Raw genomic sequence first — 26,159 nt, 5'->3', positions numbered from 1 at the left:
CTTTCTTCTAGCTCAGAGGGGTACCCAGCCTATCTCCTTCACTGAACTGCCTGACCAACAGGGTTCCATATACTGGCTTTGGCTGAAACTAGACAGTATCACACCAGGTCACTTTCAAATACAGGACCCTTTTGAACTCCTGACATATAACAGAATACCAGTCATTAGCCCTTATATTTAAATCCTTTGCAACTCCTAAAACCCACAGTGTTCTCCCTATTTCATCCCAATGGGTCACATGAACCTGCCGAAGAAGCAAAGGCTCAGGGTGAAAGATACCTGGCCTCTTCATGGAGGATACAGAGGTAAAAGAATACCTGTGAACTGAGAATATAAATAGGCTTAAAGGGATGGACTCAATCCTTTTCCTTATCCCCTTTTCTAATGGGTAAAAAGGCATTATGACTAACTCTGTTTATCTGTTCCTGAAGTTCCCCACACCTAACCCAATTTGGATCTAAGAACTCAGAGGAGCACCTAATAAAACACATTGTTCTCTTTTCTATTTTTTATTAACAAGCAAAATAATTAAAAAAAACAACAACAATCTTAAAGTTGGAACAGCAAGAAGTCAAACTGCTACTGTAGTTCATGGGTGCACCTGGGGTACATGCTCTCTCAATGCGAGGCAGGACCTAGGCACAAAACTGTGCATTTAGGTATATATGTGACCAAGAAGAATCAGGGAGATGGAAACCACTGAGTTTCTCATCAGGCAATCCCAAAGCGTTCTGCTCTTTTCCTCTTCTTTGCCTATAAGGAACAAGCAAGAAGAAAAAAAATTAGATTGCAAGATGATAGTGGCCTGGGTTCCTGGCTGCTTTAATACAAACTCACATGGATTGTCACAAGGTCCAAGGAGGAGGAAAGGCCCAGGCTTAAGCTTGGCAGCCAAAGATTTCATTCCTGAATTTCTCTTGTTATCCAGATAGAGCTGGGGGAAGTTTGGTGGAAAAGACTAGAAGATTGTAGGGGTGGGGGTGGGGGGCAAAAAACCCAACAGAAAATGGATAGATTCCTGAAGAAGAGAGGGCCACTAGCCTTGTAGCAAACAATGGACTCTTAACAGGCTGGGGAAAGTCTTCTACTCAGTGGGAAGATGGAAGATTTCAGTGGACAAAGCACTGGCCTATGCCGTGGAGGTGAGGGGAATGCCCTTCTGGGCCCATGCAGCAGCTATTCCTTAGTTCTCCAAATCCAAAGAGGCATAATATGTCAACATAATAAATGGGGAGAGGGGGAGTCCCTAACATGGATCTCTTAAGGGAGGAAGCATTTGAGGGTACAAAATGGGGTAGGGAAAGACCTTTTTGTTCTAGGACTGACTCAAACAGCACTGAATCAATCCATCCTTCCTCCAACCACTGCCCCAGCAAAGGGGGGCTTCTTTTTCATTCCATTCACACAGGAGGTTTAATTTAGATTAAAAAGCCAAGTGTTTACAGACCCAGACCACTCAAGGAGGATTATTAACACAATTCTTTGGAATCAAATGAAAGTCATCTGGTTCACATAAACTCCACTAGCCTCAGAAGCTCCTTCTTCCTTACATATACGAACTCTCTCAACAAAAGCTGATATTCCTTGCCACCCAACAAATCTGTCTTGTCTTGGAGAGAACAAATGTACCAGCTTAGTGAGCATGTCTAGTTTAACAGTTTCCTTGGGAAAAAGGGAGTAATTTTAACTAGAATTAACACACACCTAGGTTTATGGTTTACTTCTAGCTCATCCTGGCTAGTCACTAAATAAGCAGATATTTACAACAGATAATGATTTATTTGAATTAGGGCAAAAAACACAAACCCCTCAAGTTTTTTCCTAGTGAAAAATGTAAACTAAACAGACTATAATTTTCAAGGTTTATTTTTATTATTCACAAAGAAACTTCCTTTTTTAAAAATATTTTATTTATTTATCTTTAGAGGGGAAGGGAAGGAGAGAGGGAGAGAAATATCAATGTATGGTTGCCTCTGCCGAGGACACATAATGTATCGTGTGTCCCCTGCCGGGAACTGGCCTGCAACCCAGGCATGTGCCCTGACTGGGAATCGAACTGCGATCCTCTGGTTCGCAGGCCCGTGCTCAATCCACTGANTGGACAACAATTAGAGAAGGGTGGAAATGAGAGGGAGGGGGGGAGCACAGGGGAGGGATGGGATGGGAGTAATAGACAGAAAACTGTACTTGAAAAATAATTAAATAAAAAATTGGAAAAAAATAAAGATAGTTTTAGTTCTTCAAAAAAAGATAGTGTGGTGCTGACAGACGGGTAGACTCGCGGATTAATGGGACTGATTTCAGAGTCCAGAAATACATGCATGTTTCTATTATCAACTGATTTTAACAAGAGTGCCAAGACCACTGAATAGGGAAATAAATCTTTTCAAGAAATGGTGCTGACCTGGCTGGTGTAGCTCAGTGGATTGAGCGCGGGCCTGTGAACCAGACGATCACGGTTCGATTCCCAGTCAGGGCACATGCCTGGGTTGCACGCCAGTTCCCTGCAGGGGCCAGTTCCCTGCAGGGGATGCATGATAAGCAACCATGCATTGATGTTTCTCTTCCTCCCTCCTTCCCTTCCCCTCTAAAGACAAATAAATAAAATATTAAAAAAAAAAAAAAGAAATGGTGCTGAAATTCAAAAGTGTTNAATTAAAAAAAACATATATATATATATATATATATATATATATATATATATATTCCAAAAAAAAGGTATCTCCAGAGGTAAGGGGAAAAAAGGAAGTAAATTTGGATTAAATGAGAGAAAGAACATTACTAATTCCTCACCACTCAAAAAGTATCTATAATTCAAAACCTCCATTATTTCAAATGTTCCTACACATGTCAGGTGACAATTGGTCTCCAGTATATTGAGTTGTCCAAAAAGTCTAGTTTTTTTCCATAAAATAAAAAACATATTTCCTTATTTAAGATTTTATTTCTTTTCAGAGAGAGGAGAAGGGAGGGAGAAATAGAGGAAGAGAAACATCAATGTGTAGTTGCCTGTGGCACATCCGCCACTGGGGACCTGGCCTGCAACCCACACCACTGCTCTGACCAGGAATCCAACCAGCGATCCTTTGGTTTGCAGGTTGGTACTTAATCTACTGAGCCACACCAGCCAGGACTGATTTGGGTATTTTGAGTATGTCAATATCTCCCACAATTGGCTTCTACTGGGTGGAGGCCAGGGCTGTTGCTAAACATCTGCTTTTAAAAATGCATGCTGAGCCCCAGCTGGTGTGGCTCAGTGGACTGAGTGCTGGCCTGAGAACCAAAGGGTTGCTGTTTCGATTCCCAGTCTAGGGCACATGCCTGGGTTGCAGACCAGGTCCCCAGTAGGGGGCGTGTGGGAGGCAACCACAGATTGATGTTTCTCTCCCTCCCTTCCTTCCCCTCTCTCTAAAAATAAGTAATCAAAATTTTACCAAAAAAAAAAAAAAAAAAGCATGCTGAATGCTGGTGTGGCTCAGTGGATTGAGCATGCCAGCCTGCGAACAGAAAGGTCACTAGTTCAAATCCCAGTTAGAGCACATGCCTGGGCTGTAGGCCAGGCCCCCAGTTGGGGGTGTGCCAGGGGCAACTGATCAATGTGTCTCTCACACACTGATGTTTCTCTCCCTCCCTTCCCCTCTCTAAAAATAAATAAATAAATAAATAAATAAATAAATATTTAAAAAAACAATGCACACTGAAAAATAAAATAAAAAACAATGCACACTGATATGACAGCTGTCAATAATACCTCACTAAATTGTTTAGAATGAAGTCTTTAAGCACTACTAGAGACATCTAACAGAAAGTACTAAATGAACTTTTTGGCCAACCCAATAGGTTTTCAAATCAGCAAATCAATTATTATCCATCAATGTTCTGAGCAGTGTTCCAATGTTTAAGAGTCTCAGTGAATATGGGTTACTCCAGGGGAAACTGGGATATGAATGAACACAAGTCTTAAGAAAGGGGGGTGGGGTAGGGGGAGACTTCCAGTCAAGATGGCAGCACACACAGGCATGGCTTGCCTCTTCGCACAACTAAAATTACAACTGAAATATAGAACAACTATACTCAAAACTATCAGAAATTGAGTTGAATGAAAGTCTTGACAACTACAAAATTAAATAAATCATATCCATCCAGTTTGGTAGGAGGGGTGCAGACATGGAAAGGGGCTGCTCCCACATCCACATGTGGTAGGTAAAAATCTGGGAAGGTTATTAAAGAGAGGAAGGAGTCCCAGCTCTACACCAGGACCACCAGCCCAGGGTTCCAGTGCCAGGAAGATAAGTCTCCACAACTTCTGGCTGCAAAAACCAGTGTGGATTGGTTCTGTGGAACAAACTTCTGGAGCCCAAGCAGATCCTTGTAAATAACCCACCCACAGACACACCTACTCAGACTTACTCCCTCTGAGTTTCAGCACTAGGGAAGCAGCTTCAAAGACATGGTGGCATACTGTGAAAAACTGAAGTGTCTGGCATCAAGGCAAGCAGAGGCCACTGTCCATTTTCTAAACTCTCCACAATACGGCCATGGAGTCATAAAACCAGCAAGCAGATGTCATATCTGAGATTCCATCAACCTTACTAACACTATTTGACCCACTCTGGAGATCTCCTAAGACTCCACCCTACTCAAGCTGCTTTTCCATATGAATGGTTGGTCTTGGCTCATGCTGCACAACTTTCTAAATCCTCCCAAACAAGCCTCAGTGAGCCCCAGGCCCAGCAGTAGCAGCAGCCAGCCTAGATTCACAGCTTGGCTTCTCCTAGGAATCTCCAAGCCCAGCACAAGTAGCAGCCATATCATACTGCTTTATAGCTCAGGCAGGGTGGCCCTGAGGCAAAACAAAGGTGGTGGTTGACCTCAGCCTGTACCACCCAGGAAACCCAAGGGCTGGTGTACCCAGTGGACAGCTACAGAGCACGCTGGAGTACCACCACCCTGTCCCCCTGCATAGCACATCCTCCACAGAGGGCAGAGGTTGGTGGTCAGTGGTCACAGCCAGTCCTTGGAGCTGACAGTCTTGGGTAAATCCCTCCCATTGATCTCCCAACAGCAACCAAGACTCAACTACAAAAGGAGAGTGGCCCTGGCTGGTGTGGCTGAGTGTATTGAGCGCCAGCCTGCAAACCGAAGGGCTGCCAGTTAAATTCCCAGTGAGGGCACATGCCTGGATTGTAGGCCAGGTCCCCAGTGGGAAGCACATGAAAGGCAACCCCACACTGATGTTTCTCTTCCTCCCTTCCCCTCTCTCTAAAAATAAGTAAGTAAAATGTTTTTTTAAAAAGGAGGATGTACTCAGACAACACAAAAAGCATACCTCAAGCACCCAGCTTGGGTGATAGGGGAGACTCTGGCAATGAACCTGAGAGGACACCTACTACATTACGCCACACTACCAAGACATGGAGTCAAAGCAGCTGTACTAATAATACAGAGAAACAAATGCAGGGAGTCTGCCAAAATGAGGAGATAGAGAAATATGGCCCAAATAAAAGAACAGATAAAAACTCCAGAAAAAGAGCTAAATGAAATGGCAATAAGCAATCTATCAGATGCGGAGTTCAAAATACTGCTTATAAGGATGCTCAAGGAACTTAGTAAAGGAAAGACCTCAGTGGCATAAAAAAGATCTAGTCAGAAATGAAGGATACTCTATTTGAAATAAGGAACAATTGGCCTGGCTGGTGTGTCTCACTGGATTGAATGCTGGTCTGCAATGCAATGGGTCGCTGGTTTGATTCCTAGTCAGGGCACATACCTGGGTTGTGAGCCAGGTCCCCAGTAGGGACCGTGCAAGAGGTAACACACACACTGATGTTTTTCTCCCTCTCTTCCCATCTAAAAATGAAAATAAAATCTTAAAAAAAATCAAAAAAGAACAATTTACAGGGAAACCACAGTAGAGTGAATGAAGCCAAGAATCATATCAATAATTTGGAACATAAGGAAGCAAGAAACAACTAATCAGAACAGAAGAAAAGAGATTCTGAGACTTTCGGACAAGATGGAGAAGAAGGTACATACATTGTATCTCCTCACACAACTAAAAGAAGAACAACAAATTTAAAAACAAAAAGCAATCAGAAAATTGAGCTGTATGAAGTCCCACAACCAAGGAGTTAAAGAAGAAACATTCTTCCACAGAGGTAGGAGAGGTGGAGATGGGCAGCCAGGGTGGATAGGACGTGTGGCAAGGTGGTGGCGGTGGTTGGAGGACCTTGGCAGGCGAGGTAATGGCGAGCAACCAGGTGGAGGTAGTCGCACATTTCTGTGAGATAAACCAGGAAAAAACAACTGGGGATCAAGACAGACCATCTGTGCAACTCAGAGTTTCAGCGCAGGAAAAGAAAGCATCAAAACGGAATGAAAAAACCTGTGGGGGTTGCAGTGTTGGGAAAAACTCCTAGACTCACAGAAGAGTTTGTTAGAGAGACCCACAGGGTCCTAAAATGTACACAAACCCACCCACCCAGGAATCAGCACCAGAAGGGCCCAATTTGCTAGTGAGTAGCAGGAGAAATGACTGAAAACTGGCCAAGAGCTGAACAACTGGCACTGTTCCCTCTCAGACCCTCCCCCTCATATGCCTCCACAACACAGTGATGTGAGTTGCCCCACCAAGGCAAATACCTAAGGCTCCACCCCTTACAACTAACAGTTGTTCAGAGACCCCCCTCCCCCGCAAAAAAGGCCCAAATGAAAGAACAGATCAAAGCTCCAGAGAAAATACAACTAAACAATGAAGAGATAGTCAACCTATCAGATGCACAGTTCAAAACAATGGTAATCAGGATGCTCACATAAATAGTTGACCATGGTTGCAAAATAGAGGAAAAAGCCAAAGGCTATGCAAGCAAAGTGAAATAAAGGGAATATACAGGGAACCAACAGTGACAGGAAGGAAAGTGTTGACTTAAATCAAAGGTTTGGACCAGAAGGAAGAAATAAACATTCAGCCAGAACAGAATGAAGAAACACGAAATAAAAAAAATAAAAAAAAAAAGAGGAGATCCCTGGCTGGTGTAGCTCAGTGGATTGAGCGCGGGCCTGAGAACCACACGATCATGGTTCGATTCCCAGTCAGGGTACATGCCTGGGTTGCAGGCCAGTTCCCAGCAGGGGACTCACGAGAGGCAGCCATACATTGATACTTCTCTCCTTCCCTTCCCCTCTAAAGATAAATAAATAAAATCTTTTAAAAAATAAAATAAATAAATTTAAAAAAATGAGGAGAGGCTTGGGAACCTCTGGGACAATTTTAAACGTTCTAACATCCGAATCATAGGAGAATAAGAGGAGGAAGAAGAAGAGAGATGGAAATCTTGATTGAAAAAATAATGAAGGAGAACTTCCCCAATCTGGCAAAGGAAATAGACTTCCAGGAAGTCCAGGAAGCTCAGAGAGTCCCAAAGAAGTTGGATCCAAGGAAGTACACACCAACGCACATCATAATAACACTACCCAAGATTAAAGATAAGGAAAGAAAAAAAAAGATAAGGAAAGAATCTTAAAAGCAGCAAGGGAAAAGGAGGCAGTTACCTACAAAGGAGTTCTCTTAAGACTAGCAGCTGATTTCTCAAAAGAAACCTTATAGGCAAGAGGGGTTGGAAAGAAGTATTCAAAGTCATGAAAGGCAAGGACCTATATCCAAGATTACTCTATCCAGCAAAGCTATCATTTAGAACGGAAGGGCAGATAAAGTGCTTCCCAGATAAGGACAAGTTAAAGAAGTTCATCATCACCAAGCCCTTATTGTATGAAATGTTAAAGGGCCTTATCTAAGAAAAAGATAAAAAAAATATGAACAGTAAAATGACAATAAACTCACAGCTATTAACATCTGGACACAAAAACAAAACTTAAGCAAACAACTAGAACAGGAACAGAATCACAGAAATGGAGATCGCATGGAGGGTTATCAGTGGGGAGGGGAAGAGAAGAGGATAGGGGAAAAGGTACAGGAAAAAAGCATAAATGGTAGGTACAACATAGACAGGAGGGGCATAAGAATAGTATGGGAAATGTAGAAGCCAAAGAACTTATATGTACAACCCATGGACCTGGGTGAACAAATGAGGGTGGGGAGGGGGTGTAGCGCAAAGGGGAATAAAGAGGGGAAAATGGGACAACCATAATAACATAATCAATAAAAAAAATTTTTAGCCCTGGCTGGTGTGGCTCAGTGAATTGAGCACGGGCCTGCGAACCAAACAACCGTGGTTTGATTCCCAGTCAGGGCACACACTTGGGTTACAGACCAGTTCCCAGCAGGGGGCGCATAAGAGGCAACCACACATTGGTATTTCTTTCCCTCTCTCCTTCCCTTCCCCTCTAAAGATAAATAAAATCTTTAAAAAATGTTTTTAAAAAGAATGAAAAAAGAATCCAAGAAAATGAGGATAGCATAAGCAGCCTCTAGAAAAACTGCAAGAGGTCCAACATTCGCACCATATGGGTGCCAGAAGAAGTGAAACAGCAAGAAACTGGAAATCTATTTGAAAGAATAATGGAAAAAAAAACTTCCCTAATTTGGTGAATGAAACAGACATGCAAGTGCAGGAAGCAGAGAGAGCCCCAAAGAACATGGATGCAAAGTACTCCAAGACACATAATTAATATGCCAAATGTTAAAGATAGAGAACCTTAAAAGTGGGAAGAGAAAGAAGTTAAGATACCTATAGGGGAGTCCCCATAAGACTGTCAGCTGATTTCTTAAAAGGAACTTTGCAGGCTAAAAGAGATTGGCAAATCATCATCAAAGTCATTCATAAAAAGCAGAGGCCTAGAGCCAAGACTGCTCTACCCAGAAAAGCTATCATTTAGAATTGAAGGGCAGATGAAGTGATTCCTAGACTAGAAAAAAACTAAAGAAGTTCATCATCACCAAACCAGTGTTATATGAAATGTCAAAGGGACTTAAGAAAAATAACAAGATCAAAACTATGAACAATAAAATGGCAACAATAGATATCCATCAATAATTGAATCTAGAAAACAAACTAAGCAATGAAAAACTGAGACAGAATCACAGATATGGGGGTGGGGGAGGTTACACAATCAAGTGATTAAGCAAAAAACAAAAACGTCTCATGGACATGGACAGCAGTGTGATATAAGGGGACTAAATGGTAATGGGAAAAATATAATAAAGATTAAATTTTAAAAAATCATGCATACGAAGAGCATTTTGGTGGTTGCCAGATGGGAGTGGGGTATCAGGAAAGAGGTGAGAGCATTAAGATATACAAACAGGGGCCTGGCTGATATGGCTCATGGACTGAATCCCAGTCTGCAGACTGAAAGGTCAACAGTCTGATTCCCAGTCAGGGCACATGCCTCGGTTGCAGGCCAGGTCCCAAGTTGAGGGCATGCAAGACACAATCAATTAATTGATCTAGTTCTCACACATTGATTTTTCTCTTTCTTTCTCCCTCCCTTCCCCTCCTTCTAAAATTAAAGAAGTAAAACTGGAAAAAAAAAAAAGTACAAATAGGTAGCTACAGAATAGCCATGGAGATGTAAAGTACAGTACAGGAAATGGAGTAGTCAAAGAATTTATATGCATGATCCATGGACATGAACAACGTTGAGGGGGATTTCCTGAGGGAGCGGTGTAGGGCAGAGGTGGGCAAAGGAGGAAAAATCAGGATGACTATAATAGCATAATCAATAAAATGTAATTTGAAAAATGTAAACAAAGAAAGCAAAAATGAGAAACTATTTGTAAATAAAGTGATAAGAACAGGACATCTCACTGGAGTCCATTGCCCTATTGCAGAGGGGAGTTAGGCACAACTATACTTGTGCCTGAGTCAGATATAGCTCATTAAATGGTCAAAGAAATATGCTTGGCAGATTATCAGCGACATTACTACTTAGTGAATACTCAAGTATGACAGGTGTCATCATGTCAAGCATTCTCCCTAGAATCATTATTTTTTTATGTAGAAACATTTTATGCTTAAGATGCTACTTCAAAGTAGGTATTACTCTCTACATCCCAGATGCTAAAACTAAGAAAAGGACCATAGCCCTGGCTGGTGTGACTCAGGGGATTGAGCACTGGCCTCCGAACCAAAGGGTCGCCAGTTCGATGCCTACTCAGGGCATATGCCTGGGTTGCAGGCCAAGTTCCCAGTGGGGGGGTGCACAAGAGGCAACCACACATTGACATTTCTCTCCCCCTCCCCCTTCTTTAAAAATAAATAAATAAAACCTTTAAAACAAACAAGAAAAGTGCCATAACTTGTAAATATTACTGTAATACTAAGTGGCTGAGCCACTTTTCTTTCTTTTTTTTTTCCAATTTTTTTTATTTAATTATTTTTCAAGTACAGTTTTGCTGAGCCACTTTTCAAATCCAAGCTTACCTGATGCCAAATCTTGAGTTCCTTCCTACTAGACTAACTGGTTCTAACACTAAATAAAGTGTATCGATACAATTCTGTGGCTACTTCATTTAGAAAACAGCTATCAAGCAAGGACAAAAGATTTTGTTGTTTGGGCACTTAAAAAGTAGGCTGGGGAAATAATTGTCTCTTCCCACTCAAGTTTGTTCACCTTCATCTCCCTTTAAGGGTTCTAAGCATTTATGTATATTTTTACCTCTGTATCCTCTGTGGTTCCTGTTCCAGCCGAACTTGTGACAATTCCAAATCGCTCCTTTCTCTTTTTCAGTTTCTCATCATCTTCAGACTGCTCAGGGACAAAGAAAAGGGTTGAAACAAGATAGCCTCCATTCACAAGAGAAATGGGAGTTAACTATAATTTATGGATCACAATATGGCCAACCTTATATTAAGAACTAAGGATCACACAAACAGAAAAAAATAGATAAGAAACTGAATAAGCTAACATAAAGCATGCTGTCCCTAAAATAACTAAAAACTTTCTTTTAAGAAGGGGCTCAAAGATGGTGGTTGACCACAGTGTTGCTGACAGGAACAAGGAGATAGGGAAGACAACAAGCTGATTAAGTTAAAGCTTGGAGGTGGCCCTTAGCAATGGCACAGGCATCATATGGTGATCATTCCTCCCAAAGACCAGATTTCACCAATGGCAAAAATGTTAGCAAATTCGGGAACTGCAAGTAACATTAAGCCACAGGTACACAGCCTGAGAGACATTACATCTGTATAACAAACACCTCCAAATGGCCTGGTTGTTTAGTATGGTGCAATTTTGTAACAGGAGGAGGAAAGGAAAAGAAAAGTCAACATTGACTTAGAACTTCTGAAACTGATTAATGCCTTATAATATTTGTGTGGCAACAAATTCCACACAGGCTCTTACATAGCACAACTTTCAGATACCAGCAAATGTGGATTCGTTTTAATAGATGGTAGTGGTGTACTTTTTGGCACACTCCAAGGAAATACAAGAGAAGTTCTGCACATATTCACTGCGGATCTTCCAAAGAAACATGGAGGAGGTCAGTCAGCCTTCCGTTTTGCCCATTCAAGAATGGAAAAGCGACATAACCACGTCGGAAAGTAGCTGAGACTTCTGTACAGCTGTTTATTTCTAGGGACAAAGAATGTGGCTGGTTTCATTTTGGCCGGATCAGGTAACTTTGAAACTGAACTGAGCCAATCTTATGTTTGATGAGAGGTTGCAACCAAAAGTTTTAAAATTAGCTGATATATCCAATGAGGTGAAAATGGATTCAACCAAACTATTGAGTCATCTACTAAAGTCCTTGCCAATGTGAAATTCATTCAAAAGAAGAAATTAATAGAACAATACTTTAATAAAGTGAGTCAGGACCTGGAGAAAATTATCTATTTAACTCCAGAACAAGAAAAGGATAAATCTCATTTCATGGACAAAGAGGATGAGAACAGGAACCAATTGAGATCATGCCCCCACTGGAATGGTTTGCTAACAACTATAAAAATTTTGGAACTAGAATGGAAATCACCACAGATAAGTCACAAGAAAGATCATCAACTTGTGAAAGGATGTGGTGGAATTGGAGGTATCTTGCAGTACTGAGTAGACTGCCAGGGAATGGAGATGAATTTTTTTACCTTAATGACTACTAGTTGACATGGGTCTGGCAAAATATGTCTCACCCTCCAGCATCTAACCCCAAGGAGCATATCCATGGTGGAATCCAAATAGATCCCTTCCTTACAATTGAAACATTTCCAGAACTTAATCCATGAATATTGGACACTGAAAAAACTGAAACAAAATCAGATCCACCCCTACACTTTGGTTTGTCATGGTGTCAGCACAACGAAATTCTTAAATATAACTTTGAACTAATTTAAGTAAGAATCCCAGTTTTTGGTCCTAGCTGGTATGGCTCAGTGGATTGAGTGCTGACCTGTGAACCAAAAGGTTGCCAGTTCTATTCTCAGTCACGGCACATGCCTCGATTGCAGCCTGGGTTCCCAGTTGGGAATGTGTGAGAGACAACTGATTGATGTATCTCCCACACATTGATGTTTCTCTCTCTTTCTCCCTCCCTTCCTCTCATAAGTAAAACCTTTAAAAAAAAGAAAAAGAACCAACCAATGAATGCATAAGTGGAACAACAAATTGACATTCCTCTTTCTCCCCTCCTAATCCTCTAAAATCAATTTTAAAAAAAGTTTGTTTGAAATCTTTTGACCTGACCTTACGCTGATTATTAAAGAAACTATACTGGCCCATAGTGTGGGTGGTATGTGTGTATGGAATAGAGGGTCTCTTACGATGTCTGAGAGAAAAGATTCTTTGTCAGGAGTGCCAAGTTCAGGGAAAGAGTTGGCAGGGGAGAGATGAGACCCCCCAGGAGCCCACCTGAATTTAGATGCTTACCAATTCTAGAGCTGGGCTTTTGATTACTGGCAGTAAAGTGTGAAGAGAAGATGGAAAATGAAAAAATATCTGTTAAAGTGGGATAAATAAAATAGCAGGTTTTAGGTTCTGATGGTAGGAATTGAACAGTATACAGTGTAAATAGTAGCAGCTCAGTCTATTACTTTAAGACAGCTCTAGGAGAATGGCCAGCTTCAATTCTAATTCAGGGAGCTGAAACACTGTCTCCAGTTACAGGGCAGGCATCATGAATCTCTTGGATGCTTGGAAAGGTGCAGAGCATCTCTCTCTTAGCTGGCTCTTTGACTCACCTTATTTCAAACTCATTTCAAAACACTCAGAGTTCTTTCGGCTTTAGAAACATGTTTATTTTCTCCCTTTTGCTGCACTTGCCTTCTAGTGAGTATGAAAGGAGCTAAGAAAGGTTGGTGGTTATGTAGGACTGAAAAATCCTACATGAGTTATCACTTAATTATATTCTACTAATAACTAGAACTGAATATAGCCTACATAGTTTTTCTGCCTTTTTCATTACAATCATCAGCAAATCTATAGTGGCTACATAATTAATATAATCTAAATTACTATACAACATCGTGGCAGGTTTTAGAAAAAAAGAAGTATTTTGCTCTGGCTGGTGTAGCTCAGTGGATTGAGCGCAGGCCTGCGAACCACACGATCGCGGTTCAATTCCCCGTCAGGGCATATGCTTGGGTTGCAGGCCAGTTCCCCGCAGAGGACGCACAAGGGGCAACTGGACATTGATGTTTCTCTCCCTCTCTCCTTTCCTTCCCCTCTAAAGATAAATAAATATTTTTAAAAAAGAAAAAAAGAAGTACCTTGTCTTTAATAATCATAAATTAATATATTATAGCCACTAACATTTGAGTGCTTACTATGTGCCACGTACTACATGTTCTTTACAGGCAGTATCTTATTTACTTCTTACTGCAATCTTAAAAACAGTAGGTACTGTAACATATAAGTGGGGAGACACTATGACTAAAATCATTTAATAGATAAGAAAACTGAGGCTGAGAGATTACATAATTTGCCCAAAGTTTCACAAATAGTCTTACAGCGTAAGTGGGAGAGGCAGGAATAGAACTCAGGGCATTTTAGCCACTTTCCTAACTTAACCACCTCAGGTTATCTCACATAGGCACTTCTTTACAACAATGGGAGCAGAGCGGAAGAAGTGTGTAATTACCATGGGATAAGCATTAGCACAATGCTTAGATAAAAGTAGTTGTGAACTACTTCAATGACTTCCGTATCACTCAAATAACTTGAGTCAATGCTAGGATCCTATACCCTTTTTATCTTACCAAATGCCTCCCCTTTATTATTATTTTTTAAAGATTTTATTTATTTATTTTTAGACAGAGGGGAAGGGAGGGAAAAAGAGAGGGAGAGAAACATTAATGTGTGGTTGCCCCTCATGCGCCCCTTACTGGGAACCTGGCCTGCAACCTAAGCATGTGCCCTGACTGGGAATTGAATTGGAATTGAATCAACAACCCTTTGGTTCACAGAACGGGGATCAATCCACTGACCCACACCAGCCAGGGCCAAATGCCTCCACTTTATAACTATGCAGGGATCTAAGGAAAGGGCTATCATTAGTCATCTTATACTAAACATTTTTCTCAACTAAATTTGCTTCTAATTTTGGCTTACTGAACTGTAATGAAAAAAAAATTAAAAGAGAGTTTCCAATGAACACAGGCCTCATTACATTTTCCCTTAATTAAGTTAGCAGGAAAAGTTTTGTCTACTACCACTAACATAAAAGTAAATAAGGGATATAAATGGAAATTTCAAAACAAGAGCCTCTAGAGAATATTCTGGATAAAGTATCTCCACTAAGTTTCCAGGCCAAGCTGGAGTTTTAAGGGAAATGAAAAGAATATTCCATAGTCTTCTTGGGGAGAGGCAGGACTACACCATATCTTGCTAAACTACCACACTTTGTACTTTCTTTCATTTAATTCAATGCTGTGGGTACTTCAGTAAATTCAAATTAGAGAGGGTGATGCTACCTGAAATCCAGCCATTCTCTCAGCACAAACCCTGGGGCCACTCTTCACATTATTCTGGTTCCCTATGTTGCTAGACCCAGAAACGGAAATTTTGATTTCTTTTTTTTTTTTTAATATTTTATTTATTTATCTTTAGAGGGGAAGGGAAGGAGAGAGGGAGAGAAATAGCAATGTATGGTTGCCTCTGCCGAGGACACACAATGTATCGTGTGTCCCCTACCGGGAACTGGCCTGCAACCCAGGCATGTGCCCTGACTGGGAATCGAACTGCGATCCTCTGGTTCGCAGGCCCGTGCTCAATCCACTGAGCTACACCAGCCAGGGCTGATTTCTAAATTAAATTTCCTGTGTTTCCTTCTGAGCTCAACGGTAAGGCAAAAACAAGGGAGGAAAAAGAATGGAGGGAGGGGAGAATATACTTCTCTAGCCACTAGGGATAGTATAAGAGGTTTCCCCATGAGCTTCCTTTTTTAAAAAATCCTCACCCAAGGATATATGTATTGATTTTTTAGAGAGAGAGAAACATCACTGATTGCCTCCTGTATATGCCCCAACTAGGACTGAACCCGCAACCTAGGTATATGCCCTGACCAGGGACTGAATCCGAAACATTTTGGTGCACAGGATGACAACTCCAACCAAATTAGCCAGCTTAGCCATGCCATGAGCTTCCCTTTTAATCAGATTGTTGGTGCCTCTCCTGGAGATTCAGGCAGAGCATCTGCTCCAAATCTACCAGGGGTTCTAGGGGGAAAAAAAACACAGTAAGATCCCACTTCCCACTCCCTATAAACAGGGAGAGACTAGTCCTCTCATGCAGAGACCAGTGAGGGTTTATTTTGTGCATGCCTGTTCTTCCCTTACCACTCAGTGCGCCCCTCAACTCCCCTCCTAAAGCCTCCTTCGTTCTTGCCCTACAGGGAAAGTGCACAACAGGCCCAGTAAATAAACACAGTTCTAATGATTTCTCTCACTTGACCCTTCTAGCGTGAAGGTGTCACATGGAAACAAATGTACAATAAACTTCACTCCATCTTTACCTCCTTGCTGACAGGCTTTGATTCATGGGATGCTGAGACCCACCTAAGGGAAATTATCTTGATCAAAATGCATCTCTCTGCATTCATCAGGCCAATGCTCCCTTAGGCCATGCTCAAGTGTACAAATGGGGTTATGCCTCTGCAGGCTGCACTGACCCCTTTAGCTCAGTGTCATATGCTTTTGCAAACCTTTCTCTTCTTCATCTCCCACCCCACTTCCCTCCTGCAAACCCTCAACCACTAACAAATCTTTATTCTTTCCATGCATGGTCCTGTGCCAGAAGAATAATGCTGGAATCTGAAGTGCCCTTATTTCCTATTAAGTGAAAATTCCTAAAAACATACAACATGCATCCAAAATCAGAGGAGAAACCTGTCCTGACTGACTAAACACAGGCACTGGATATTCAGATTAATCCATATATAGTTTTCTCCCATCCTGTCACTCAAAATTTAAACAGCAAGCCAAGTGACTAACATAATAATTTCAGCATATATAATAATACTATTTCTCCAAAACGGCTTTTTATCTCTAAAAGCTCATTGATAAAAATGAAAAAGGGAATTGTGCAAAAGAGGGAACAACCCATATATAAGCACAGGACGGAAAGCATGATCCATATTTAATAAAGCCAAATACCCCCATGAGTCACTATCACTATATTTTCTACCATGGACTGAAATAGTTCCAAACTGAACCCTTCAGAAGACATCTTCCAAACTTTTCAAAATTCACTTTTCTCCTTGTTCCCCTTTCATATTTGCAAATTCTTCAGGCAATTTAAAGAACATAATACCTACTCAGGGAAAAGACTGAGAAATTGCAGGCAAGAATACAAATTACATGTGTGAATGTGCTCAGTACACAGAAACTATCATAACGGCCACAGGTGGCAAACACAAGGCCTGAGGACCGAATCTGGCCCTCCACCTTGTTTTATCCCACCTAGCACTTTGTTTCTACCCAGCAGCAGCGCCAAGCTCCTCCTTACCTGTTAAGGAGTAGTTACATTTATACAGTCCTAAAATTACATTCGGCCCTTTGAAGGCAACCACAAGGTGATGTGACCCCCAGTGAAAATGAGTTTGACACCCTGACATAGACATTCAATAAATATTAGCTATTATTTTTACTGCAACATTCTTCCTAGCCCTTGAAACAAAGTCTGAGACTACCAACAATCTGCAGCTAACAATGTCATACACTCTTCCTCTACATTTGAAGTGAACTTACCAAAAGTTGGTAAGATCACTTACCCATTACCAAGGCAACAAGGAAATTCCCTTTAGCTACAAGGCAAATGAGTATTTGGACAAATGACTCCATTTAGTGTTAAAGTGTGGCAGAATAGTAACTGGACAAAACCAGTCTTCTCCACCAAGTGCTTGCTATTAACTATCTTCTCCTGAACCCTAAAAAAACTACAGTGCCAGGCTTTAACTGATTTCATTATCCCTAATAATGAATGATTACAAAAAAGAGGTTATCTATATAAGGAAATATCCAGGGGAACTGAGCAAGGATTCAATCTCAAACACTGTGGACCCAACCCCAGGTACTCTAAAGGCATCTGAGGAATGGCTTTCACTAAATTTACCTGACATCAGTTTCTACCAACACTTCCAAGTACAGTGAAACTGTAAAATTAGTTCACTCACCCATAGTCATTCAATATCAACTGAGTGTCTATTTTGGTCAGACACTGTATGGCATTGGAAATAAAGAAACGAATAAAACAAAGATCCTTAACCTCATGGGGCTTATAAATTCAAAACTGAGGTATGTAAAGATGTGTGTCACTGTCCATTACAGCACTGCATTTATGAGGACTCATGGGAAGATTTTCTCTCTGGTCCCCAGACCCAAGATAACTATGAAATAATTATGTTTTTGCCGAGTAATTTATTAGTCCTTAATTCCTGAACCCTGTGAATAACTGTAAAAAGTACAACTGTGCTTTCCTTTTTTACTGTTATAAAGTTTGAAGCCAAATGTGTGGCCTCTCCCTGGCAAGTGATTTTTGAAAAAAAAAATTTTTTCTAAGGTTTTTAATTTATTCTTATTTTTAGAGAAAGGGGAAGGGAGAGAAAAAGAGAAGAACAGAAACATCAATGTGTGGTTGCCTTTCATGTGCCCCACACAGGGAACCTGGCCTGCAACCCAAGCATGTGCCCTAACTAGAAATTGAACAGTGACCATTTGGTTTGCAAGTCAGCATTCAATCCACTGAGCCACACCAGCCAGGGCAATTTTTGAAAATATTCCTATTAGCCCTGGCTGGTGTAGCTCAGTGGATTGAGTGCGGGCCTTCGAACAACACGATCACAGTTTGATTCCCAGTCAGGGCACATGCCTGGGTTGCAGGCCAGTTCCCAGCAGGGGCCAGTTCCCAGCAGGGGATGCACCATAAGCAACCATACATTGATGTTTCTCTTCCTCCCTCCTTCCCTTCCCCTCTAAAGACAAATAAATAAAATATTTTTAACAATCTTTTTTTAAAAAAAAGAAAATATTCCTATTATAAAAGAGAGGCCAGGGTACTCCAGTGAAAGAGAAACATGAGATCCAGAGATTGGAGATACAACACTGAGATCCCAAAGTAGAAGCTCAGAAGACAAAATGAAGTGCGGTTAGGCAGACAGTTGCTGCTGTACCTGTAAGAACTTATTCTTCTCTAAATACAATGAGATTAACTTTAAAATACATTAATGCTCCAAAAAGGAAAAGGAGATGGGAAGGAGGTACTAGATTATAACTAGAAAAAAATTTTAAGTATTTTATTTATTTATTTTTAGAGAGAGGGGAAGGGAAGGAGAAAGAGCGAGAGAGAAACATGAATGTGTGGTTGCCTCTCATGTGTCCCCTCTGGGGACCTGGCCTACAACCCAGGCATGCACCCGGACTGAGAATCGAACCGGCGACCCTTTGCTTTACAGGCCCGTGCTAAATCCACTGAGCTACACCAGCCAGGGCATAACTAGAAAATTTTTAATTAAAGGCTCTTGTCAATGGTTTCCATGGCATATATAATATAGCCAGGAATTAAGTCCCAAATGGAAGATCAACTGCAATGATTGGCAGTCTGGATATCACAGATGCTTTTTCTAAAGCAGCTGCCTCTTTTTATGGCAAAAAGTACGTACCAAGGATAAGTTCTCTACCCAAAATTGATTTCTCCCTTTATTATCTTCCAAATCAAACTTGTCTTCAAGATTCAAATTAAAGAGAACATTAAAAAAAACAACTTACTAATTTTATCCCGAATATAATAGTTGCTACTATTCCAAGCTTAGTTAGTTCTAGGGTTACCAGCTCTGCCAAAAGGAGTCCACTTTGATTTAATTAGCAATAGCACCCCATGGACTATGTTTTGAAAGCATTCACTTTCTTCAGTCTTATTACCAGTGCCACTCTGGATCATAAAAAGAAACAAAAACAGTGACCTAAATGTAACCTGGGCTTATTTAGGGAATTTGAACTCAGTAATTCCCAAAACGCAAAGCAAGAGTATTTCTGAATTCAAATAAGAGACTCACTATTGTTAGAGGAGACCAAAAGCATTAACCAAGCCAGGCATTTTTCCTGGTCAGTGCTACAAGCTCACTCACTCACATCATGCACAGGATACAGAAATTTCAATCTAAAGAATTCAGTCAAAGATATCTTTACAAGTAGGAAGGGGCTTGTGGGAAGCTCAGATACTGCTGTGAGTTGGAGCTGGCCATTTTCTTATAGCTGTTAAAAAAACACACAAAAAACTGCCCTGACTGGTGTAGCTCAGTGGATTGAGCGTGAGCCTGCAAACCAAAGAATGGCAGTTCGATTCCCAGTCAGGGAACATACCTGGGTTGCAGGCCAGTTCCCAGCAGGGGACACACAAGAAGCAACCATACATTGATATTTCTCTCCCTCTCTCCTTCCCTTCCCCTCTAAAGATAAATAAATATAATCTTAAAAAAACAACAACCTTCATTTCTTTTTAGAGGGTGGGGAGAGAGAAAGACAGGGAGAGAAATGAAGTGCGAGGGAATGGACCGATGTGAGAGAATGGGATCAGTTGCCTCTCACATGCCCACAACTGGACCCTTGGCCTGCAACCCAGGCCCTGTGCCCAGACTGGGAATTGAACCAGCAATCTTCTGGTCTATAGGCCAGGGCACAATCCACTGAGCCACACCAGCAGGGGCATTCTCCTATAGCTGTTTTAATGACTGAGTTACTGTTCACATTCAACCATGTTCTATGTAAAAGTCCCATATAATACATTTCCATCAGGACCTAAATCCTGCCACTTTATTTATCCCACTGTAACAGTTATTTCCTCAGAAGTCTCTTCCCTGGAGTGATGAAAGAGAGTCTAATAGGGACCTAACATGGTTACATTTTGCAAACATAACAAATAACTGCCCCCTTCTGTAAATGAATTACAACACTATGTTACTAGTTCTCAGGTCAATCTGATTTTTCAAGGGAATGTAAGGTAAGAGTGAAGCAAAAAGAAAAAGGGATCCTTGTGGTCATACCCTGACTTTCACTGCCACGTGACTGAGGGCAAGATGAAAAGCAGAGCCCGGGGGCTTTCAGGCGATGGTAGATTAATAATGACATGGCCTTGACTTCATAGAGGTAAAGGTTATGAAACACTCCCGGGTAAGTGGGCTTCCAATTTCATACTCTCAGGGTGAATGACAGCAACCAATGGTTTTTCTCTCAGAAACACTTCAATGCTTAAACACACAGCTGTCACCTCCCTGCCCTAGTTTCTGAAATTCATCTGTACATGTTTACTCGAGTCTTATGCCAGCCAGACCACAAAACATGGGGTGATCCTAAAAACCAATGCACAGAGCCTAAAGGAGGACTAAAGGTGAAGGATGGACCAGCAGAGGATATACCATCTTGGCACATACATAGTAAAGAGACATTCTGACACTTCCCCACACATACATATAATGCACTTCCCAAAACTATCTTACTTTCAACAATCTTTCAACTCTTGAGATCAAAACCAACTTTCTAGGGCCAGAAGGGTATCAGGAACTTTAAAACTACATCTGAGTAAGATACCATCGGGAACTGTATCTCCTATCTTCACAGGATTTGAAGCTCCCAAACAGAGCTCAGAACTAAAGACCCTTCAGAATCACTAGCTCCTATATTACTTTTCCTTTCTCTTGTCCAAATCAAGCTCTTTCCCCAACCCCCACTCCTTTCCAACCCCAGAGGAGGTCGTCCTCGGTCTTGCTCTAATTGATTGTAGGACAAAGCAAGGCAGGTGGAGGAAATGAAGGTTTCACACTTGAGACCTCTGCCCCCAAACTAAGTTTCTATTAAAGTCCCCACCTCCCTCCCTTAAAAGCCAGAAGGCTGTTGCTTTTAAAGATAACTGATGCAACGCTTGGAAGAAATGTCAAGAAGAAAGCTAATAGTTTCTGAGGGGCAGTTAATACTGTCTTGGCCAAAATATTCAGAGAATGAAGGATGACAGTTACTTAAGATTCACAAATTAAAATAAGCACTAGGAAAATGTATTCTTTTTCACCTACAATATCTTAAAATGCAGATTTCTGGCTTCATCCTATTTAATAAACCTGAATCTCAAAAGAAGAGCATAGGGAGCTCAACTTTAAGAAGTGTCCCCTGGTTAATGTTACACACAGTTATAGTTGGTAACAACTGCAAATAGCTTTGAGAAAGTAGGGACAAAATTTTTAAAAATTTTCTCACCAAGTCCAAAGAAGGCTGCTACTGCATTCTAATCCCGCCCGCCCCCGCCCCCCCATGCCCTAAGAGCACTAGGGGCCTTACAAAAACGTTTTAAGATTCCTACAAAGAGAATATTTCAGCTATAGGAATGTGAAAAGAAAAAAAAAAAGGAATCACAGCTGGCTCTAAGGAACACACCTGTCTTACTGCTTTCCTAGAATTCAAACAGAGGAAGAGAAAGACTCTTGTTAATCAGAGGAGTTTAATAAAGGAAGAACATGCCCAAACAAGATCAGGGAACACCTCAGGTATGTGGGGAAAAGAGGGAGACAACTAGGTTCAAGCACACTAAGGTATTTTTCCTCCTACAGAACTGATACAGAGTAAGAGAGAGAATGTCAATAAAGTAGAGAAAAGATTTTTAAGGCTTATGTGTTTTGCTTGTTCATTCAGAGCTCTAAAGAGTCTCATCATGTAAGACCTCTCATCTATGGCTCTATTCATTTCCAGTTTCCTTTCCTACTCAACCATGTCGTATTGAAACACAAGCATAATAGTGAAAATTAACTGCCTTCTCTACTTTAACTCAATAAAGTCCTAACTCACTAAATACTTCCCAAAATCCAGACACAAAACATTTCAAACATAATCTCCTCAATAATACATATTCACTGCTAGGGATGTAAAAGATTCAATATTTGATATTAACTACAAATGTGGAACACCCTGAAAATACATTCCTATTTCTACCCTAAGAATCTGCTCTGGGGATAGAAGGTAAGATTTGGTTAAAATATTATTTCTTGAAAATGTGAGAAAAGAGTAGCAAAGGAACAGGAGGGGGAAAAAGGCATTAATATTTTGTAGATCTTAAAAAGACCTCAGATTTTATTAGACACAGGCCCTCTAGTTTTGCTACTGGTGACCAAGTATCCCCCTATAAAATATCTCCCAATCTAACACCATACTTCACCCCCATCCCCATCTCTAAAAAACTACAGAATTTTTTTCTGACCAGCTTCAGCCAACAGGCATGAAAAGCAACTCTACTATTTTGGTGAGTACATAAAGAAAATGAACTATCATGTAATTATTAAACCTTTATTGGTTGAACCCATAAGCATTTTTAAAATAATTACACTTAAAAAATTTTTTAAGGAGGGAGAGAAATACCAGTGTATGGTTGCCTCTCCTGCGTCCCCTGTTGGGAACTGGCCTGCAACCCAGGCATGTGCCTTGACTGGGAATCGAACTGCGATCCTTTGATTTGCAGGTTCACGCCCAATCCACTGAGCTACACCAGCCAGGGCCCATATGCATTTTTAATTAATTAATTAATTAATTTTTAGAGAGAGGGAAAGGGAAGGAGAAAGAGGGGGAGAGAAACATCAATGTGTGGTTGCCTCCCATGTGTCCCCCACTGGGGACCTGGCCTGCAACCCAGGCATGTGCCCTGACTGGGGATCCAACCAGCGACCCTTTGCTTCACAGGCCCGCGCTCAAACCACTGAGCTACAGCATTTTTTAGAAAATATTACCTCTCCTAATCAATGTCAACCCAAACAATTCAAGTGTTAACATCTCAAGTATTAAAATACATCTTAACCCTGGCTGTTGTGGCTCTGCGGTTTGGCGCTGGACTGTGAACGGAAAGGTCGCCGGTTAGATTCGTGTCCAGGGCACATGTTTGGGTTACAGGCCAGGTCCCCAATCAATGTTTCTCTCACACACTGATGTTTCCTTTCTCATTCTTTCTCCCTTCTTTCCCCTCTCTCTGAAAATAAATAAAACCTTTAAAAAAAATCTTAAACATCCCTGTACTGGTACAGCTCTCACATCATGAGAAACCTTTGGAACACCAAATTCTCCCCTCCCAGCAAATATTACACACACACATACTAAACAAAACAAACACAAAAAGACCACACTTTTCCCTCCCATACAGATTTTGAAGGATGCATAGACAGACTTGGATTCAGGTAGTTGGCTCACATTTCAGCATAGCCAAGGAAAGTATCTGGTAGCACTCAGACAGGTATTGATTGCTCTGCTTAGAAAAGCCAGGCCAGCTACTGGTCACTCCAAAATTAGACATATGATCATATATAATGTGTTTACAGGTGGCTTTTAACAATTATTCATCTTATATACTAAAGAGTAGTGCTTAAAAAAAAAAAAAACCTGACACTGAAAAGAATAATCTCACCCCACGAGCTTGGCAAGCCAAAAACCACCAAAAGTATTTGAAAGTTAAAACAGACTCAACAAAATCCAGCATTCCTCTCCTTTTCTAGACTATGTTTACTCTTGGGGCAAAGACTACAGGGGGACCACAGAGAGGCATAAAACTTGTTTTTTTATCAAAGTCATCAGTTCTGACATATTAGAAGAAGGAATTCAAAGACATTAGTAGGACTGGTGTATTAAGAAGAGGAGATGGGAAAGTGAGTTTTTTACCCAACTATAAACTTTCTTACCTACTATAAAGTTTCTTACCTACAAACTCAATGAATAAAATCAGAAAGGGAAAAATAAAACGAAAACTTATGTACCTTAGGAATTATAAACTCTTTATCACAAACTTCTCTAAGATCCAATTTATAGTAAAGAGGGCAAAGCACCAGCCATAAAAGCTAACACAGCATCAAAAATTTCATCTTGCTTCCCCCAATTTTTTAAGTTTTTCCTCTTGAAGTGTTCAGTTTATATTCCTAATAATTCATGCCCAATTTTCCCTTATACCTAGCTAGGTAAAAAGTGTGAGTTTGAAAGTTGGGGGGCAGAGGGGGGAAGGGCATAGTGGGAGTAGAAGTTGTTGAGCAAAGAAAAACTTGACTCCTACTTCTCTAGATAAAATTAGAATACATTCTCAAGAGTCCTGGGCAGGAGAGAGAAAAATTCCATTCTGCCTCTTTGCTCTTCCAAATGCCTATGGCCAAGTGGTTCAACAGCAGTTGAATGGCACACATAATGACATCATTGACTGGAACCCTAATAGAAGGGAGTGAGAAGAGCAGGTGTGTGTGTGTGTGGGGGGGGGGGCGGGGAGGAGCGGGAAGGGAGGGAGGTGAAGATGTATTTGTGTTACAGACAAAAGATAAGTTCTGTTCCTCAGCAGGAACAAATGGAGAGTTTTCCCAATTGTCTCCTCTTTAAACAGTTCCTTCACCACTCCCTAAAGCTTTGTTCCAATGTTTGGGTGGAGAAACAGCAGTATAAGAAATGCCAAATATTTATTTTCAAATTATGAATTAGAAGGGGATTTAAAGGACTGACTTAATTTGGTTGGGCCCTAAAATGCTCCAAGAACTGCTGAACACTAAGTGGGGTTGGGTCTTGGGTTTTTCTCGAAATTCATCCTTTCTGATAACCACTCTCAATTGCTATCGCTATCTCCCATAAATATAACCCACTCTTATCTTTTCTTATTGGTTAATATAAGTTAAAATAATACAATTTTTCAAATGGAGAAATCATTTTGGGAAAAATGACAATCTAGGATGAATTTGGGGGGGGGGCGGTATTTCCCCAAAAGCCCTTGATCAATGAATGAAAGGTAATGACTAGAAGGATCACACTGAAGATTTTTCCATCTACAATCCTACACTCTGCATTTTTCTTGGGTTTTGCTTCTTTGAGCTTAAACAACAGACATTTATTTTCTTATGGTTCTGGAGGCTGAAAGTCTGAGATCAGGGTGCCAGTATGATTGGTTTTTGGTGAGAGCTCTCTTTCTGTTTACAGTAGTCAACCACCTTCTCGTTGTGTCAAGCACACTTCCTTGGTGCATGCATGTGGAGAGACAGAGAAAGTATGTATGGGGAAGCATGTACATGAGCGAGCTTTCTTGGTCTTATAGTATCCTACGAGAAACAGAAACAGAAAAGTTAAATGTTGCTGCTTGGTGTAGCTGCTTGAGTATATTTGGATGAATATAAGAACCCAAACCTACTCAGTAGGCTACTTTCCTAACTTATCCTGAGATCTAAATCTTCTACCACTACCCCTTTAAAAAATATTCTACCGAACACCTTGCCATAGCTTATGGTTCTCTCGGTGTTCTTACAGTTCTATGCTGGCAATGTCCTATTCAGGGCTCCATAGTTCTCCCTTTGGAAAAGCTGTGTATACCCATGGGTAAACTCTCTAACAAATCCCAATTATAGGTCCTCTGGGAAGGATTATGAACTTCTTTGTCTCCACATCTCAATAGCTTATCTCTATTACAAAACCCAATGCTGAAGGGGAGAAACCAGCAAGTATTTCAAACAAGATAGCAGAAGGGAATCTAGATATAATCAAGAGGAAGTGGGCCTTCCAGAAGAGAGTAACTGGAAACCAGCCCATCACCAGTTAGCCACTATGAAATTTGTAGGCTAGGACACACTGGTGCCTTCCTGTGTTTGGAACTGATTCTTTGTCCCAGCTTCCTCTTTCATATCTTAACCCATTTTAGTGACAAGCTCCTCAAAAACAGGGCAGGTCTAATTTCTCTCACTCTGAAGAGATTTATCCCCAACCAGTGGGTGAGCAAAAATATACAATTATATG

General features: G+C 40.9%; 1 protein-coding gene and 1 pseudogene across 2 annotated transcripts in view; one reads left to right on the top strand and one right to left on the bottom strand.

Moving 5' to 3' along the window:
* Positions 1–549: 549 nt before the first annotated feature.
* The window catches only part of SARNP (SAP domain containing ribonucleoprotein), a 55,090-nt gene continuing 29,480 nt past the window's right edge, over positions 550–26,159 (bottom strand). The window contains exons 10-11 of one of the 2 annotated variants that reach the window (XM_037030068.1): positions 10,618–10,707; positions 550–753 (exon numbers count right to left, since the gene is read on the bottom strand). In XM_037030068.1, coding sequence (XP_036885963.1) covers positions 712–753; positions 10,618–10,707 — 132 coding nt within the window. In that variant the 3' untranslated portion in view covers positions 550–711. The remainder of the gene's footprint in view (positions 754–10,617; positions 10,708–26,159) is intronic. The other variant, XM_037030069.1, reaches the window with a different exon arrangement.
* Positions 10,875–12,060, top strand: LOC118975930 (eukaryotic peptide chain release factor subunit 1-like; annotated as a pseudogene).

This window comes from Sturnira hondurensis, unplaced genomic scaffold, assembly GCF_014824575.4.
Source record: "Sturnira hondurensis isolate 20B ecotype Veracruz unplaced genomic scaffold, ASM1482457v3 Scaffold0020601, whole genome shotgun sequence".
NCBI classification, from domain to species: Eukaryota; Metazoa; Chordata; class Mammalia; order Chiroptera; family Phyllostomidae; genus Sturnira; species Sturnira hondurensis.
This window is presented reverse-complemented; position numbering and strand designations above follow the sequence as displayed.